Consider the following 17,491-nt stretch of genomic DNA (forward strand, 5'->3'; position numbering starts at 1 on the left):
TTTTTTTTTTTCTTGCGTTATGCGGGCCTCTCACTGTTGTGGCCTCTCCCATTTGCGGAGCACAGGCTCCGGACGCGCAGGCTCAGCGGCCATGGCTCACGGGCCCAGCCGCTCCGCGGCATGTGGGATCCTCCCGAAACGGGGCACGAACCCGCGTCCCCTGCATCGGCAGGCGGACTCTCAAGCACTGCGCCACCAGGGAAGCCCCAGAAACTGCTTTTTGATAAGATACCTATGTGATTTGTAGTCACATTAAAGCCTGAGAAGTGCTGGGCTGGACAACTTTATTATTATTATTTTGTTGTTGTTACATGCCACAGAATAAGAAGACGGTGATCAAAGTAAATGACTCAATCTTGTTAGTATAATGAAAGCAGGAGATGCTTCATAGTCTCTAACCAAAAACTGTTTTAGAATTTAGAACTACAATTAGATGATCATGATTCTAAATTTAAATTTTTAAATGACGTGTATTAAATGTTGGAGGAGTTACAACTACAATGATCGTGTTGTTCATGAGAAAAAGGGAAAAAAGCACAAGTGAATAGGAAAAAGATGACAGTGAGGATTGCCCAAATTATCTACCTAAAGTACACTTTATAGGAGAGGTTTCTGGAAATATTGTATTCCAAGGAAAACCTCTCTTTGAAAGCATCAGTGTATATATAAGATATGCACAACTGTTCATGACTCACACACTAAAGTCAATGGGTTCCCTTGCTTTTCCTTCTATTGTTTACATTGTTTCATTTAGCACTTCAAAGAGGGAAAACCATATACTTTTGTGGAGGGGGAGACGTGCGGGGTAGCAGCAAGAAGGTTCCGAACATACAGGAGGCATTCAACATGTATGTATTTCCTGTTTCATCATTCGCGCGGTCATTCTTGTGACTGATAGCGATTGAGCACCTACCGTGCCAGGTAGACAAACAGTGGTGAGTGAAAGAGACATGGGTCCTGCCTTCATTGTGTTTCTGACAGTGTTTGAATTAATACTGACCAACTTTTGAGAGTTATCTGTGGGTTTTGTTCATCTGTGATATTGCTGTCTTGCATCTAACTTTCCTAATTGATAATGAGAAATATCTAATTCTCAGTTATCAGTTATCAGCTAATTCTTATGGATTCATCAGTTGTGATTTGTATAGCAGATAGTAGCAGTTTATATGGCAAAATGCAGCTGGTAACTTACAGAGATGAAGCTAAAACATACAACAATGTCAGTTACATACTATAACATGACCACTGTAAGGGCTTGATGTAGGCTGGAGATAGAGGGCTGGGGGCCGCTCGGAAGGTAGTGTGGATGAGTATCAACGAGCGGGAGCTGTGAATAAGTTTCTCCTAAACCGTGTGGGTGAAAGTAATGTAATTATAGTCAAAATCGAACATGTATTTTTTTATTATATGCCCCCAATTGATAAATCGGGTAATTTGTTCCACTTCTATGTCTTCAAATGAAGGTAATTTTTTCTTCAAACCAGTCTTATATTACGGCATTTAGAAAATCATCTCTAAAATAAATTGCTTTGTGAGTTTTCTTGGAATGATGGATTTGCCCACTAGAGTTGGGACCTGACAAATTGGGTGGAAAGCTGAAATAAACAGCCCCCACTGGGCAAGTGTCCCAGACTTGGGTGGAACAACCATTACTTCAGGTCACTGACATCTCTGTGGATTTTGCATGTAGTTGACTCCCAGGTTCCTAACCCTGAATTCCCATGTCCCTGGCATTTGTGCCTGTTTAACCACTACTATTCCACCCTTGTTTTCTGATGAGCGAATTCTCTGCCATGATGGCCCAAAGGTTGAAGCATAGTCTTGGAGTCAGATGGAAACAGGTCTGTAGTTCTGGCCTCACTACCCCCTAGACATAGTATCTTGGGTAATGTAATGTCTCCAAGCCTCAGTTTTCTCATGTGAAAAATGAAACTCTCATCTCATGTGACCCTGTGGCTTACATAACTATAAAAGACTGCCATGCCTGGCACATGATAAATGGTGGCTACTACTTTATTATTATTAAACCCAGGTCTCTATTACTGGTTCCTTTTTGCTACATGAATCCCCTTAAGTAACAAGTTTTTTGTTTGTTTATTTTTTCACCTTGTGTCACAGTCTTTAGTGGCTGTATTTTCCTCCTACTGAATCGATATTCTGGAGGCTTCCTCCCTGGGGACCCCCCTCCTTTGTGGCACTTGGGCTGAGCCCTCACGCCATTCCAGCTTCACCAGACAGCCCAGTTCCTGTGTACTGTCGGCTCACAGAGTTGGTGGTGCTTCGTGACTTCTACTCACTAGCTGAGTGACTTGGGTAAATTATTCAAACCTTTCTGAGCCTCAGTTTCCTCATCTGTGAAATGAACTGTACTTGTTTCATGTGATTGTTGTAAAGATTTAATATATAATTATATATGAAGAATCTAGAATATGAGGTGCTATATAGCATTTGCCAGTATGACTCATATCTTGGTTAAGAGGACCCAAGCTTGGCACTTACCCACTTCTTTCCTCTCAGCCCAGGGTTCCCTCCCAATTGTAGAGCTGTTTTCAGGACTTATAGACCCAGTTGTATGTCCGTACACTATCTGGACACTGCTTGTGCTTCCACGTCAGAACCCCTGCCTTCTCCACATCCTGCCACAAATATCGCTGGCAGACATCGGCTGGGACAGCGAGGAATGAGTAATAGCTTTTTCCCCAAACATAATGTCTGTGAGGAACAGTCTACTGGGGCCAGCCTGGTGGCCTCCTACCTAAAATAGGGTAAAACTAATGGAACCTAGCAAAGCAGTTGCCTTATTCTTCCTGAATTCCCTCGTCTCCCTTTCCTCATTTCCACTAGTAAATGCAGATCATCTGTCTAGAAGAAAGGACAGTGCAAGATTCCTCCCCACTGAGCCTGTGTGCTGGAAGGTCTTCTGTGGATAAAAAGGAAAGGAAAGAGTCAGGAGTATAACTCAAGAGTGTGAACTTCTATTGTATCCGTGGGGTAAATTGGTTACTTAAACTATTACTATTTAAGTTCCACAATGAGGCAACGTAGCTAAACTACAAGTAATCTGAGAGAAGCAAGTCAAAAGAAGATTGGCTTTTGACTGAGAGCTGTAAATAAAGCATACACCACTGGTTTATAAACCACTCAGTATCCTCCGTGCTTGGGGTGGAAGTCAAGGATATCCAGCTCTTACTTCGTAGCCCTCCGTGCCTCGAATAGTAGTACTTGGCTTGTGGCAGTAAACTGTTTCTGCTCGGCAGTCCTGGTTTCAAGCCTCCCACAGGGAGATTCCTTTTAATGCTCCAAATCCCTTCCAGGGCCACTGTCAATATTTTCAAAAGCAAGATCATGATTATTAGCTTCTTTTCTTTTCAGCACAAAATGTTCCTAAAGTATTTACTTGGTGACTATTTTCTTTAGCCATTTGGGTGGAGGTTTATTTGGTTTGATTGATTAAACCACCCAAGGTCTTTAGCCTTTGTTTAATCTGTAATTCTAGTTCATTCATTGAATTATTCCCTATGCAATTAAACCTCTACAGTGTTATGAATTTAACCTGCCCCTAAAGAAACAGATGAAAAGTCAATGAAGAAATACAAAGAGCAAGACGCAGAGAAATCAGGAATAAATAATCACTAATACATGGACTTCATCAGGCAATCTTATCTGATTCTGCTTTGACTCCTAGAAGCACAAATATTTCCCAAGATAACATAACCCAAAGTTACCAGAGTAATTCATCCAATAGATCCAACAGTCTTCTAAACTAGATGTTATTTAATCTCCCCCTTGAGAGAAACAGTAAACTCACTGGAAAACAGCATAACAAAATATTTGTAACGTGATGTCTATGCACTGTGCAAGGCAAATTATAGTCCTAAGTCCTGATACCATCAATAAGTATTGGTTTAGTAATGATTTGCACTGGGCTTTTCTCCATATCCTAAAATCACATGTTTAGATTCTGGGAATCAGTTAACAAGCATTTAGTGAAAATCTACTGTGTAGAAAACTGTGACCCAAGTCAAACAAAGAAGTGAATTCAGGTAAATGCCGTAAGTTGTTTTTCCCATTTCTGAAGCTGCAAATGTCAATGCCCAATATTCTCCACAGATCCAAGTCTGCCCACTGGCATACACACTGACATGATCCCTCCCTAAAGGAGTCTGTACCATGCAATGGGTAGGGGCACAGCCTTTGAGTTCAGAGGAGATCTGGGTTTCAGTCTCTGCTCTACCACCTACCAATTCTATGACTTTGGGCAAGTTATTTAATCCACGATGTCTCAGTTCCCTCATGGGGATGACAATAATATCTACCTTGAAGGATTATTATAGGATTTGGATGAAATGAAATGCTTTGTACTCAATAAATAGTAGCTTTTTTTTTTTTACAGGGACGATGATTTTCCTGTACAAGCATGGACTCAGATTCTATTTCCAGAGGCACAGTCACTGAGCTGACTCACCAGGCTGAATGTCAGTCCTTTCCCCTCCTTCCCGGCTCCTGAACGGAGTGGCTGGAGCTATCTGTCAAGATTCATTTCCTCTCTCTTCTTCAAAGATCTTCAAGGAAGACTCCACAATCTCCTTCTGCCAAGACCTTACAAAGTTCAAACCGTTCCTTATATCTAACCCAAATCTTCCCTTACTGATCAAGCCAGTTTCCTTTCCTGCCCCGTCTAGAGATAGAAAAGGGTAACAAACTCTCAGATGTAGGAGTCCACAAACATTTATTCAGTACCCCCCGTGACACCCTGTGAGAAACCAAGAAAATAGATTTAGATTTGTTCCGCATTGTGGGAAGGTCCGGTAAATGCAAAACGGTTAAAAATCCAGAGGTAGAACTCTGTAGAAAATCCACATCAAATTAAATAGAAGAGGGTTTCCCTGGTGGCGCAGTGGTTGAGAGTCCGCCTGCCGATACAGGGGACACGGGTTCGTGCCTCGGTCCGGGAGGATCCCACATGCCGCGGAGCGGCTGGGCCCGTGAGCCATGGCCGCTGAGCCTGCGCATCCGGAGCCTGTGCTCCGCAACGGGAGAGGCCACAACAGTGAGGCCCGCGTACCGCAAAAAAATAAATAAACAGAAGAATTGTACCAGTCTAATCTAGTTGGCTCTTTCAGATGCAATCACATTTATGGCTTAATAGAGAAAATACCTGAAATGTAAATGCGTATGCTTAGATAATGCATGGAAAAAAACCCCTCAAAGCAAAATGTTTTTATACGTAAGTGTTTACTGTACTTGGGGATAGAGGGTGCTGGGAAAAATAGCATGACTTTGATTTGATAGGATATTTGGATGAAGACATTATGGAAAGTGATATATTCAACTGGAGGAAAAGAGGACCAAAAAGAAGTGTGACTATCCTTTGAAGCAAAGGCTTCTTTAAAGGTAAGTTCAACTCTCTCAGCTCTGGGCAAATGCTTTCCCGAGGAGGAAAGAAGACAAAGGGGGGTGGGTGTGCAGAACGGGGCCAGAGAGACCTCAGTGTTGGCAGCTTAACCTGAAAAGGAAAAGGGCAGCAGGCGTAAGAGAGACGCTAAGAGAAAGGAATCAAATCTTTTCTTGCAGCTCAGAATCTTAGAGATTCTTCTCTCTCCGCTTCTCATGCCCCCTAACCTCTTCTACTCAAAAACCTTTTTAGGTGTGTTTTTATACTGAATTTTAAAGTTACAAAACCAAGTCTTGACGCTGAAAATTTTAGCCAATGGGATCTGACCTGGTCTATCAGAAGGTTGCCCTTTAAAAATATTTTTGTTTCCCCAGCTGTCTCAGGACTGTGGATAAGGAACATGGGAGCTTGAAAAGCCAGTTTAGAAACATATTGTCTATGCTTCCTTTGTATAAACATGGTCAGAGGAAGAAAATTATAAGTAATTAAAATTTATGTTTGGTGACTTCTAAGCTCCATAATTATCTATTTTTTTTTTTTTTTGGAATTATCTTGACATGCCTTTGGTGTCTAGTAAGTTCCTTGTATATTGTAGGTACAAAAACATTTTTGTTGAATGAATTAATGAATAGCAAAAATATCCACACTTGCTGGGTAATATTTCACATTTCTTAAATTTGTACTAAGCATAATAACTAAACCAGACTCAACGTTAAGTTTGCATGCATTCAGGCACATATAGACACAAATGAATGCATCTGAGACTACACTCTTGAAATTCATTGGGAAAGGAAATGTATAAGAGAACACTAGTGAGCTTCATTAATCAAAGTTTTCATGACTACTATAAACTCTGCAGGTTTTAGCCTGAAAAATACAAAAGCCCTTGCAATTTGAAAACATTAAAGTAGTGCATTAATGTATTTCCACATGGTCCTCTATAGAAAATTTTCAAAATGTAGAAATGGCTTTAAAATAAAGGGCAAAATGAATGCAATAGTCCCATAATGCATGTCTCATAAACCTACCTCTTTTTTTTAAAAAGTTGTAAGGAGGGGGAAATCTTCAGGGGACCACTAAGAATATATGAATTGTGATGTTAGCTAAATTCTTACTTATCCAGAAAGTTCCATAGGTTGCCCAAATTCCATTTACACCTGGCAGCAGATCTGATCAGAAAATTGCATTTCTTCTTTTCATCATTTCAGGATGATGAGACCCTGTGCATCCAGGCCCCTGTGCTTGGGGCAGGAATGTGTAAAGTCTCTGAAATCTCTTCTACCTCAAGTTTGAACTTGAACCTGGAGAACCGTGACAACTTTGTTGTTACTGAAGAGAATACTATTTGCTACCAGTACAGTTTCAAATCTTTTTTCCTCTAAGAAAACATAATCTTATATTTTAAAGTATATCCCAATGGCTAAGAGCAAAGACATCAGCTTCTGATGAGCCTACATTCAAGTATCAGTTATTCCACTGTGTGACAACAGGCAAGTCATTGTACCTCCCCCAAGCCTCAGCTTCCAGAGCTGCAAAATGGGAATAATAATGATAGGGACAGAGTACAGGGACAAAGTAGGTGATTAAATAGTTAATCCCACGAAGGGATCATAAGTAAAAAAAAAAGTATGGGAGACCTCTATAAGTTAATGATCACTCAAGAAAGCAGGCTTGCTTAACAACAAAACCAAGTGGGCTTGCTTAGCACCAAAACCATGCAACAGAAGCATTAGACATGTCCCAAAACAATAAAACAATGGTGGAATGAGACCCACATCCTGTCCAGTGAGGTCAGTAAGTTAATGATTCTTAGGACATGCTTCTCTGTGCACACTAAAAGCAAAACTATAAGGAAAAGGCGACATTAAACTGAAACCTGAGATGATTTACCATATTTTAGTATATGTAACTGCCTTTTCACTTATTTCCATTGCTCCACGATAGTCCCTGTTTGACCATGTAGGGACAAGAAAACTCCTGCCCAATGTGGAGGAGGAACTGATGATGGAAGCTTGATGTCTACCCTCCCCACTTTTCCTTTGATTATAAAACTGCAGCCCACTAAGTTCTTGGCATGCCACCCTCTTGCCCACCCACTTGTAAATCTCACAAGTGTCCTATACTAATAAACTCTTGCCTTACCTGTCACTCTGTCTCTCATTGAATTCTTTCTGCACCCAGACAGAAGCTGTACCAAGCTCTATGCTCTACTAAGTCCCAAAACGCATTCTGCAGTTTCAATAAGACCACAGGGTTTTTGCAAAGATTGAAAGAGGTAATTTGTAAAAACTTTCATGTCCAGGAGACGCACTGTGAATGATGGCCAATATAATAAATAAATAAATAAAATTATTAATGATTACCACCATCATCATCATCATCATCATTAGAGAGACTCCCTTCACCCACCTACCCCTCCCCTTCTCACTGAATCCATACAGCTCTACGTTAGGAGCCTGGAAGGACTCAAAAACCCAGAGAAGGGAAGGCTTAGAGGCCTGGCAGTCCATTTTTCTTGTTGTCACTGATGTCATTCCCCAGACCCAAGTATGGGGTGCACAGTAACAATCACCTGGGACATGTTGGCCATTGCAAGGTCTTCACAGCTCTTATTGACTGTTGTCATACACGACCACAAGAACAGGTGGGATAGCTCAATCACCTGAGGGTCCCTCACTGAACGGCTTTTTCCTGAGTCCCTTCTTGCTACCCAAATAACAATATTCTAAAATAAATGTAATGTTCACTCTGTTAAACATCCTTAAAGCCTAACTTCTGGATCTTTTGACCTTTGCTTGATATTGTTCAACCCAAAGAGAAGAAACTTTTGACCTTTTACCAATTTCATTCAACCAAAGGAGAAGAAAAAGGACAGAAATAACTTAAGTCCACTGCTTTGGGGTACTTCCATTATTGTCATCATTAGCTCAATCAGAAGTAAAACATGCTATCTTTTAAGTTGCTTAACTTCAGAACAAATGCCCCTCAATAGACGGTACGATTGAAACCAGGAGATTGAATTTGACCTTCAAGATCACTGCATTTGACCTTCAAGAAAAAGGTCATTTGCAATCGAAAAGAACAATTTCCCTGCACTCATGGAAGCAAAAGCCTATTTGGGATGGGTGAAGGAGCAAACGATAAGTAAAGAAGTGAAGACAATGAATGGGTCAAGCATACTTCCTCCTAACATCTGGGAATAGCTACTGTATAAGTCATACAAGCCCCTCAGAGTTTTATGCAGAATTATGGGTATATGTGACAAGGTGTGTTTTCCAGCAAGAGAGGCCATAGCTTTCTTCTGATATTTAAAAGAGTGTGTTACTGAAAACCTCCTTCTAGAAGGTCCAGTGGCTGACCCGAGCTGCCAGCCTTCTGGGCTAGGCTGGAAGAGTGTGGCACTCTCCCTGGGTGCTAGTTTCCTATTCTGGCCAAGGACGTGGGGATTCCAGCCATTAAAAAAAGGAGAAGAAAAGGAAAAGAAAAAATATAGTAGGTTTTTGTTTTTCATCGATAGAGCCCTTTAAGACAACCTCACAGAATCAATCTTCAGCTTTGAAAGATTTTTCTAGCCTAAACTAGCACCTCCGTGCGACCTCTGGTGGATGTTGTTAAAAATGCACCCCCCCATGCCCCCCAAGCATTCTCCATTTTATATGAAGAATATTTGAAAACACTGCTTAGAAAAATGAATTTTTATAAGCCGAATGATTTTTCCTAACCATTAATACAGTCTCATAACCAAATGTATCCATTAAGAATAATACAACATCCAACTGGTGTATAAATCGGTTTTTATGTAATCTCTGAAAACAATGAAGGTGACCCAAAATATAATAGTATTCACTTAATTTTTTTTTTTTAATCAGCAGGGAAGCAGTATATGTAGATTGGGGTTCAGAGAAGCAATTTAGTAGGTCATTGTGCATCCATCCATAGTTCAAACTCTAAGACTTTAAACTTTCCTTCAAGACACTATATGAACAAAACGAGCCATTTTGTTGGTCTCTCTTTGCATGAGAATGGGTGACACAAGAAGACCTAAAAGGTGTTTCTATGCTGGTTTTAAAACATAAAGTGGGAAAACATTTTTTAAAAAAGAAAAAAAAAAGACTTATTATAAAGCTATAGTAACAAAGACAATGTGGCACTGGTATTGAGATCAATAAATAGATCAAGAGGACCGAATGAAGAGTGAAGAGATACGGAAAAAAAAAAAAAGTGGGAAAATACACCATGGAGTCTGAAAAGATGTACCTCTGGGCTTGCAGCATCTTCTCTTAGGAATCCTTAGTGAATTGGGGTCCCACCAGATTGTTGTTCAACAGTCCTCCTCAGAAAATGGCAACTTCTCTGAGTATAGGAGCTGTGCCTTACAGTTCTTTTATATCTTCAAGCAACTGCTGGTACCCAAGAGGGTTGCAGTAAAAACCTGATGGTTTGAAAAGCATGAAATATGCACCTAGCAATCATTGAGAAGGAACTATGAAAATGAGGGGCTCCAGCAGTTTCAAAATAACATCTATGAGGGATTCTTGAGAGCATATCTTTTTTCAAATGAACCATCAATGCAAGCTATCAATGCCCAGGCCATGTAACTCACATACCATGTGTATGTGGGATAAAATCCTTGGCTGCTTTGACTGATTTAAATGACTTAGATTCTTCTGGGTCAGTGATTTGCAAAGTGGGGTCCCTGGACCAGCATCTTCAACGTCACCCGGGAACCTGGTAGAAATGCAAATTCTTGGACCCCACTCCAGACCATTGTTTTTCTTTTTAAAAATTTATTTATTTAATTTTGGCTGCATTGGGTCTTTGCTGATGAGCGCAGGCGAGAGGGGGCTACTCTTCATTGTGGTGCGCAGGCTTCCCATGGCGGTGGCTTCTCTTGTTGTGGAGCACGGGCTCTAGGCGTGCGGGCTTCAGTAGTTGTGGCACGCGGGCTCAGTAGTGGTGGCTCATGGACTCTAGAGCGCAGGCTCAGTAGCTGTGGCACACGGGCTTAGTTGCTCCGTGGTATGTGGGATCTTCCCAGACCAGGGCTCGAGCCCACGTCCCCTGCATTGGCAGGTGGATTCTTAACCACTGCACCACCAGGGAAGTCCCACCAAAGACCTTCTGAGCCAGTTATTCAGAAGTAACTGATGGATGAGGCCCAGCTATTTGCTTTTAACAGGTAATTCCCAGGTAATTCTGATGCAATCTAAACTTTGAGAACCACTGTTATTGGTCATACTTATATTGATAAAGATAGAATACGTTATTGTGTTTTTCAGGCACTTGGAAACAAATTCTACTTATCATCAAATAGAAATAACTCCACCAAAAATGGAGATTCTGACACCTAGCTCATTTTTTTCCCCTAAATACAACAGTTTATTTGGAATAGGCAAAATAATTATAAAATTAGCCAAGAATTTCCCGGGGACCCATTTTTCTTTTAATAGTCATGGTTTTGCAATAAATAAAATAATCGCTCTGCCATCAGACAGACAATTTTATATCCATTTTGCAAATATAGCTCATTTGTTACTGAGATTACCTGCAGGTGGATGTTTAATGTGGCATATTCATCTCTCTTAATATAAAGTTCTTCTTTCAGTACCTCCTTAATTCTCTTATGTGGCTCACAATATAAAAATTTCTTCCCTAAAAAGACATTAACAAAACTGGTTACTTATCATAAATTCTGCCCAACCTTCTAGCCACTACCTACATGAATAACTACGTTTTAAAGAGACAAGTCCTTCCGTGCAAATAGCAGACGATTCACCCTGCAGACTCTATTTTGGAAAGATCTCTTCCATTGTAACTTTTAGTTTTGGGGAGAACTTTACATTTGGGGGTTAAGTTTCAGATACCTCTTTTAGGTATTATGAAGTTTTCTTCATTAGCTTGAAGAAAACTTTCATTCATTCAACAAATTCTTATTAAAGACATACTCTGTGCCAGGCATTTGGGGCAGAGGACACAGCAATGAGTAAGAAAGATGTATGCTTGGAGCCTACATTCCAGATACATAATACAGAAGAGTCTAGCAGTATTTCATCATCTTTTTTAAAAGATAAATTTATTATTTATTTATTTATATTGGGTCTTCCTTGCTGTACACAGGCTTCTCATTGTGGTGGCTTCTCTTGTTGCGGAGCACAGGCTCTAGGCGCACTGGCTTCAGTAGTTGTGGCGCACGGGCTTAGTCGTTCCACGGCATGTGGGATCTTCCCGGACCAAGGATCGAAGCCGTGTCCCCTGCATTGGCAGGTGGGCTCTCAACCACTGCACCACCAGGGAAGTCCCTCATCATCTTTTAAAGAATAAACCTGAATTGTAGTAGTGAGCCACTAATGGACATAGGACTTTTTCCTGTCCTCTAAACCTGCCCCCACAAGACAACACTGCTATAGTTGAGGATGCATTATTTGTTCTAAGTACTTTAGCTACATTTCTTCTGCTCACCCCAGGGAGCGCTGCATCATTTGAGCCCTTCCATTTCTCTAATCTCTCCTGTCAGCTTCTCTGTCTTGCTCTCTCAGCTCCAGCCACATGGCCCTTCTGTCCATCCCCACATGGAAGCCTTTGAACATTCTATTTTCTCTGCCTGAACTGCCTTTCTCCTAATTTTTTTTTCCCCGGGTAACTTCTACCTGAATTTCAGGTCTATGCTGAAATGTCAGTTCTTTAAGGAAACTTTCCTTGCCTCCACAATCTTGAAATGCCCCTGGTTACTTTTTCCCAGAGTAGTCTCCTCTTTTCTTTCATTTGATTTATTGCAATGTGTGTGCAGCCTCATTTCCTTTATATACAATTTTTTGTGTAACTATTAGTTTACCATATGTCTCCCTTACCAGGCCATAAATACCATAAGAGCAGGACATAACAATAGATGCTCGACAAATGTGTGTTCAAGTGGAACTAAGCATTGTTCAATTAGTGAAAGATTCTTCTATATGCATGTCTGCACATGCAGCCTTGTGAACAACAGGGAACCAGTATTTCTAGTCCTAGTGCCCAAAAGCTCAATCCAAGGAGCCATGGAAAACCTGACTAACGAACACAAAGATATGGCAGGTGTCATCTTTTCCCGACTAACCAATAGGGAACACAAGTAAATAAATTTGACTTGTGTGCAGACTGACCCAAATGGGGCAAAAGACCTGCTGTGTATGGCTGTGGGTCTGGTTCATTTCTGGTCGTGAGACCCAAACACACCCTCAGACATGAACAAGGCAGAGTTAGATACTTTCTGAATCTTGTTTCCCCTAAATTAGGAGTCATATGAATAAGAGATGAATGAGGGTCAGAATTACTCTAGCTTAACTTTGGTTTAAACTTTTTTGGTTAAATCATGATCTTCAGGCAGAAAAAGGGTTTAAGAAATGTGGCTAAGAAAGAAGAAAAGGCTGTAATAGTTCAGAAGAGAGGAAGAGATCACTTGCTCTAAGTTCAAGTCTCTTGACAAATTTCAGCCCTTCTGTTATGAGAATTTACAGAGGAAATCACCAAAGGTTTTGAGGAACTATGAAAAATGAGAGAGTAGTAAAGAGCTAGTATAGGCAAATATTCCCTGCTCCAAGAAAGACAGAAAGAAAGAAAGAAAGCAAACAAGCTGGCTAATAACAACTGCTACAATTTATTGAATGCTACCATGCCCTAGGCATCTTACATATATTATCTCTCTTCCTGACAATCAACCTATGGTCAGGTATAATTATTCCTATTTTATAAATGAAAAAGTAACTTCCAGAAATCATAAAAATTAAAAGCATGCCTACCTAACTCTCTCAAATCAAGTTACTAAACTAGATAGATTAGGGAGATGCTGTAGCCACAGTGTAGTATGTGCATTTCAGCAAGGCATTTGGTAAAGTGCATTTCTCTTTGGCAGAGAGCGCCCATGCCAAAGATGCTGACTGACAGATCACGGGCTTCTGGACACTCTACTTGGAACTGTTTGGGGTCACGATTTAATTTGTTAATTTGAGTATACGAACTTTCAGCAAACTCACCAACTGTGAGAATGGCACAAACCTGGTGAATGGTTTATGTGCTGAATGGCAAACTCAGGACTCAAAGGGCCTTCTACACCTAGAATGAAGTGCTAAAATTCATAGGACGGTATTGTTGGGGATACATATAACGACCTGTATTTAGGACCAAACAAAGGTCCTAACATAGCATAAGCATAGGACAGAAAAGGCCTGGGTCAAATATTTTCAGTTGGACAGCGGGGGAAAGAGAAACTAAGGATGTCACAGACTGCGTTTGTTATGTGTGTTAATAATATAATGTATCTGTCAAAACAGCTCATGTAATTTTAGATCCACCTAATAGAAGTATAATTTTCAGATCAAGGGAGGTTATAGTCCTACCACATACACTAAGCTGATTGTACTGGATTCAGTGATTTAATAAAATGGAGAATACTGGGATAGTTCAGCCAGTGTGGTGAAAGCACTACAAATTATTTTAAAGGTAACACTGAAAAAAGAAAAAAAGAAAGGTAACATGGAGTCTATGAAAGATTTGGTGGGTGCTCAAATAGCCACCACTATATAATTCAAAAATGTTTCAGTGGGAAAGCACCACATTTTATCTGTGTATATTCGGGAGCAGATGTGTGATTAGGGAGCAGAAGCTGTACAGAGACTGGGGACCTTTCCAAAAAATAGAGATTGAAGACCTTTCAAAAAAAAAGTTTTGAAAATTGAATGGGTACTTTGTGCAGGTGTAAATATTCTGTCTCTACTTAGGAAGGCTGAGGCAGGAACTCAGGAAGGCTGAGGCAGGAACTCTTTATATGCCCCCCACTCTGACTTTGTGAGCTCCTGAAAGTCTGGACACCTGCCTTAATTCATTACTCATTTCCCAGCAACCAGCCCAATGCCTGACATGCAAAAAGGACTCCATAGCTGTCAAATTGATGAGTGAATGGTTAATTCCACCTTTTACTCCTACAGTCACAGGGAATACAGAACCTTTAAATTATAGCATCTTTAACAGGAAAATTCCCAGATAGACAGAATTTTAAGTCAGAGTAAGGAATTACTTAAGTATACTGAATACTTATATATACTGAATTTAGTTGCTCTAGATAAGGTCTCTGCATGCTGTTGACAATAACAGGAATGAGGTATCATAATCAGGCACATTGTGGCTGATGCTGAGGGAAGAGGTCCTTTTACCAGGTGGCAGCAGTTCTGTGGCTCCTCGGGGGGTCTCCGTCTCCCGAGAGGAGGGTGCGTGGTCGCTTGAGGAGCGGAAGCTGAGCGGCTTCAGAACAACCCTCGCTCCTCTGTTGTCCTGGCGCAGAGGGAGCCACGGTGCTCTAGAGAGGCAATCAGGGAGGTGCTGCAAAAGGGCTGGGAACGCTTGCCTTCCTCTTTGGCCTATTATTTTCATCTTCATCATTCCTTACCACCTACTGAAGACATGTGGGGCACAAAGGGCTGTGAAATATCTGTAAATTTATGGAACAGTATGGAAGAGCACTTGGACCTAGCGTGGACTCAACCATGTTGGCTGTGACTGTGAACCAGAACTGCTTTTATTTATTTGAATGTTGTTTGTGTGTTTGGCAGGGCAGGGAGGAGACAACAGCAGTGTGTTAAAACGTGGCCCGTAATTGTGAGATTCTAAAAGGATCAGGTAATCATAATTTATGAACTGATAATCCAAGAGATGGGGGTTTAAGTGTTTGAAGAATTTCTCGAGCACTGAGTGACGGTAGGCAAGTCACTTCCTTTCCTCTAGTGTAGACCTCAGTTTCCTGGTCTGTAAAATGAAGGAACTGACAAAAATGATCTGCATATTTCCGTGTGTGTATATAAGTTATGTATTTAAAATATAAACTTCATAGTTTTATTATGTGTAAAATTTAAATTTATATATTACATTTTACACATTTTTATAATTTAAACATATTTTTAAATATATTTAAAACTTAAATATATATTATATTTTACACATTTTTATAATTAAGATATATTTTAATATCTTTAATATCATATGTATGTATATATACACACAAACAATTTTTTTCAATACCTTCCAGGCCAATGACACCACCAATTAAGTTGGAGGATACCTGGACTCAGGTAGCCTTTTATGAAGGACGGCTTGGGGAAATGGACCAGATGCCTTCGGCCACAAAACCATCACCTCTGTCTTGCCAAAACACCCTTGCCAAAACAGCAGCTCCGCCCCCTCCCTCCAAAAGCTTTGCGGCTTCAGCTAGTCGTGCTGCGGTTTCCCCCAGTTCACCTTTCACCGCTTCTCCTCGCCCACGTCCCTCCGCGGGGTCCGAGGCTGAAAGGGAACTCACACTGCTTCCAGAACTCTTGGGGGCCGCGGCCCCCGGTCTCCCCGCGCGCCCCGCACCCCAGGCCTGCGGGCGGCCTAGGCTGCTCGCCGTCGCGGCCCGCCTCGGGCATCGCCACCGCGGTCACCGCCTCTTCCCCCCTCATGCCGCAGGGGTCTTCTCCGCGGCGCGCGGCCGGCTGGCCTCTGCTCCGCCGCAGGCTGCTGGGGAGCGCGAGGCGTCTCCGGTTGCCATGGTGACTGTGGATCCTCCCCCAGCTGCTCCCAGAGGGCGTGTGCAGGTGTCCCGCGCGGCCAGGAAGGCGCTGGAGTTGGGGAGCTGCAATTACTTACCGACCAAAGCAAAGGACTTTCTTTCCATTTATCTCTCGTTTGTTTGTGACACCAGTTTCGCAAGAGGGGGTTTACTATTCCCTGGTAGGGGAACTGAGATTAAGCAGAGGATATTATCTGAGGTTACACAACTAGAAGTGCCACAGCCGGAATCCTAATTCCGAAAAGTTTGGCCCCAAAGGCTAAAGAATAAATCACCACCTGGAACAAGTAGGGGCGGGGAGGAGGGACTGGACAGTGAGTTCAAGGAAAGGTCTCTGGTTTCACGCAGTGCTTTGCTTGTCGTGTCCCGCTCCCTGCTACACTCACATGATCGAATAAATCAATGTTGAGGATTCCCAACTTTTGGATTGTAAGTTGTTGTTGTTATTATTAATAAACAACTCTTGCAGTGTCCAAGCACTTTTGCATTCACAATCTATTTGAATCCATTTAAAAGCTAATTTTACAGATGAGGAAATCAAACTCAGAAAAGTTTAATTTGAATAGCAAATGGGAAAATCTAGGGTTTTATTTGGAGCAAGAGGTTGCTTTTGTTTTGTCTTTGCAGTCATTTAAAAAAATGTTATGGTGTTAATTTTATGAAAGCTAAACGTGCAGAATTAAATGGTTCTACAAGGTTTGTAGCCAAATACAGGGGACCCCATCTGCCTCCATTTTACCTCCATTTTACTCCACTTTTCACCTCTTTTGGCTGATAATTTAGCGTTTACAACCATATAACCAACTGCTTATTTTGCTGTTCTTTAGATTTTTCAGTTTTAGGTATCATGTCTTGATTTCCTGCTATGGGAGATGAGGATTTAGCTCTCTTCCATGCTTCCCACCTCACATGTACTTAACTGCACCTTCAAACTCCCAATGTAGATAAATTGAAATTTTGCCTAGAGGGTTTTCATTTACTATGGCTATGTAACCTCTAGTCGCAGCTGAGTTTATCCACTGCACAATATCCTAGGGTCACTTTTTCTTTCTGCACAACATTTTAATTACCTGGAGTTGATAGTTGCCTTGCTCTTTTTTTTTTTTTTTTTTTTTTTTTTTTTTTTTTTTTTTTTTTTTTTTGTATAGTTAATTTACAATGTTGTGGTAGTTTCAGGTTTTTTTTTTTTTTTTTTTTTTTTTTTTTTGCTTCTTTTTTCTTTTTTTATTGACGTATAGTTAATTTACAATGTTGTGGTAGTTTCAGGTGCACAGCAAGGTGATTTGGTTACATATATATGTATTCTTTTTCAGATTCTTTTCCATTATAGATAATTGCAAGACACTGAGTATAGTTCCCTATGCTACACAGTAGGTCCTTGTTGTTTATCTGTTTTACATATAGTAGTGTGTATCTGTTAATCCCAAACTCCTAATTTATCTCCCCCCCATCCCCTTTGGTAATCAAAAGTTTGTTTTCTATGTATGTGAGTCCGTTTCTGTTTTGTGAATAAGTTCATT

At 40.9% G+C, this 17,491-nt stretch overlaps 1 protein-coding gene across 1 annotated transcript in view; it reads right to left on the reverse strand.

Moving 5' to 3' along the window:
* LOC103074561 (uncharacterized) overlaps window positions 1-15,895 on the reverse strand; it is a 16,599-nt gene extending 704 nt beyond the window's left edge. Inside the window, 4 exon segments of the mRNA XM_082930862.1 lie at window positions 3,191-3,319; window positions 10,941-10,965; window positions 10,968-11,047; window positions 15,720-15,895. Of these exon segments, the coding sequence (XP_082786988.1) occupies window positions 3,191-3,319; window positions 10,941-10,965; window positions 10,968-11,047; window positions 15,720-15,861 (376 nt within the window). The 5' untranslated portion in view covers window positions 15,862-15,895.
* Between the last annotated feature and the right edge of the window lie 1,596 nt (window positions 15,896-17,491).

This window comes from Lipotes vexillifer, unplaced genomic scaffold (assembly GCF_000442215.2).
Source record: "Lipotes vexillifer unplaced genomic scaffold, Lipotes_vexillifer_v1.1 scaffold536, whole genome shotgun sequence".
Lineage (NCBI taxonomy): Eukaryota > Metazoa > Chordata > Mammalia > Artiodactyla > Lipotidae > Lipotes > Lipotes vexillifer.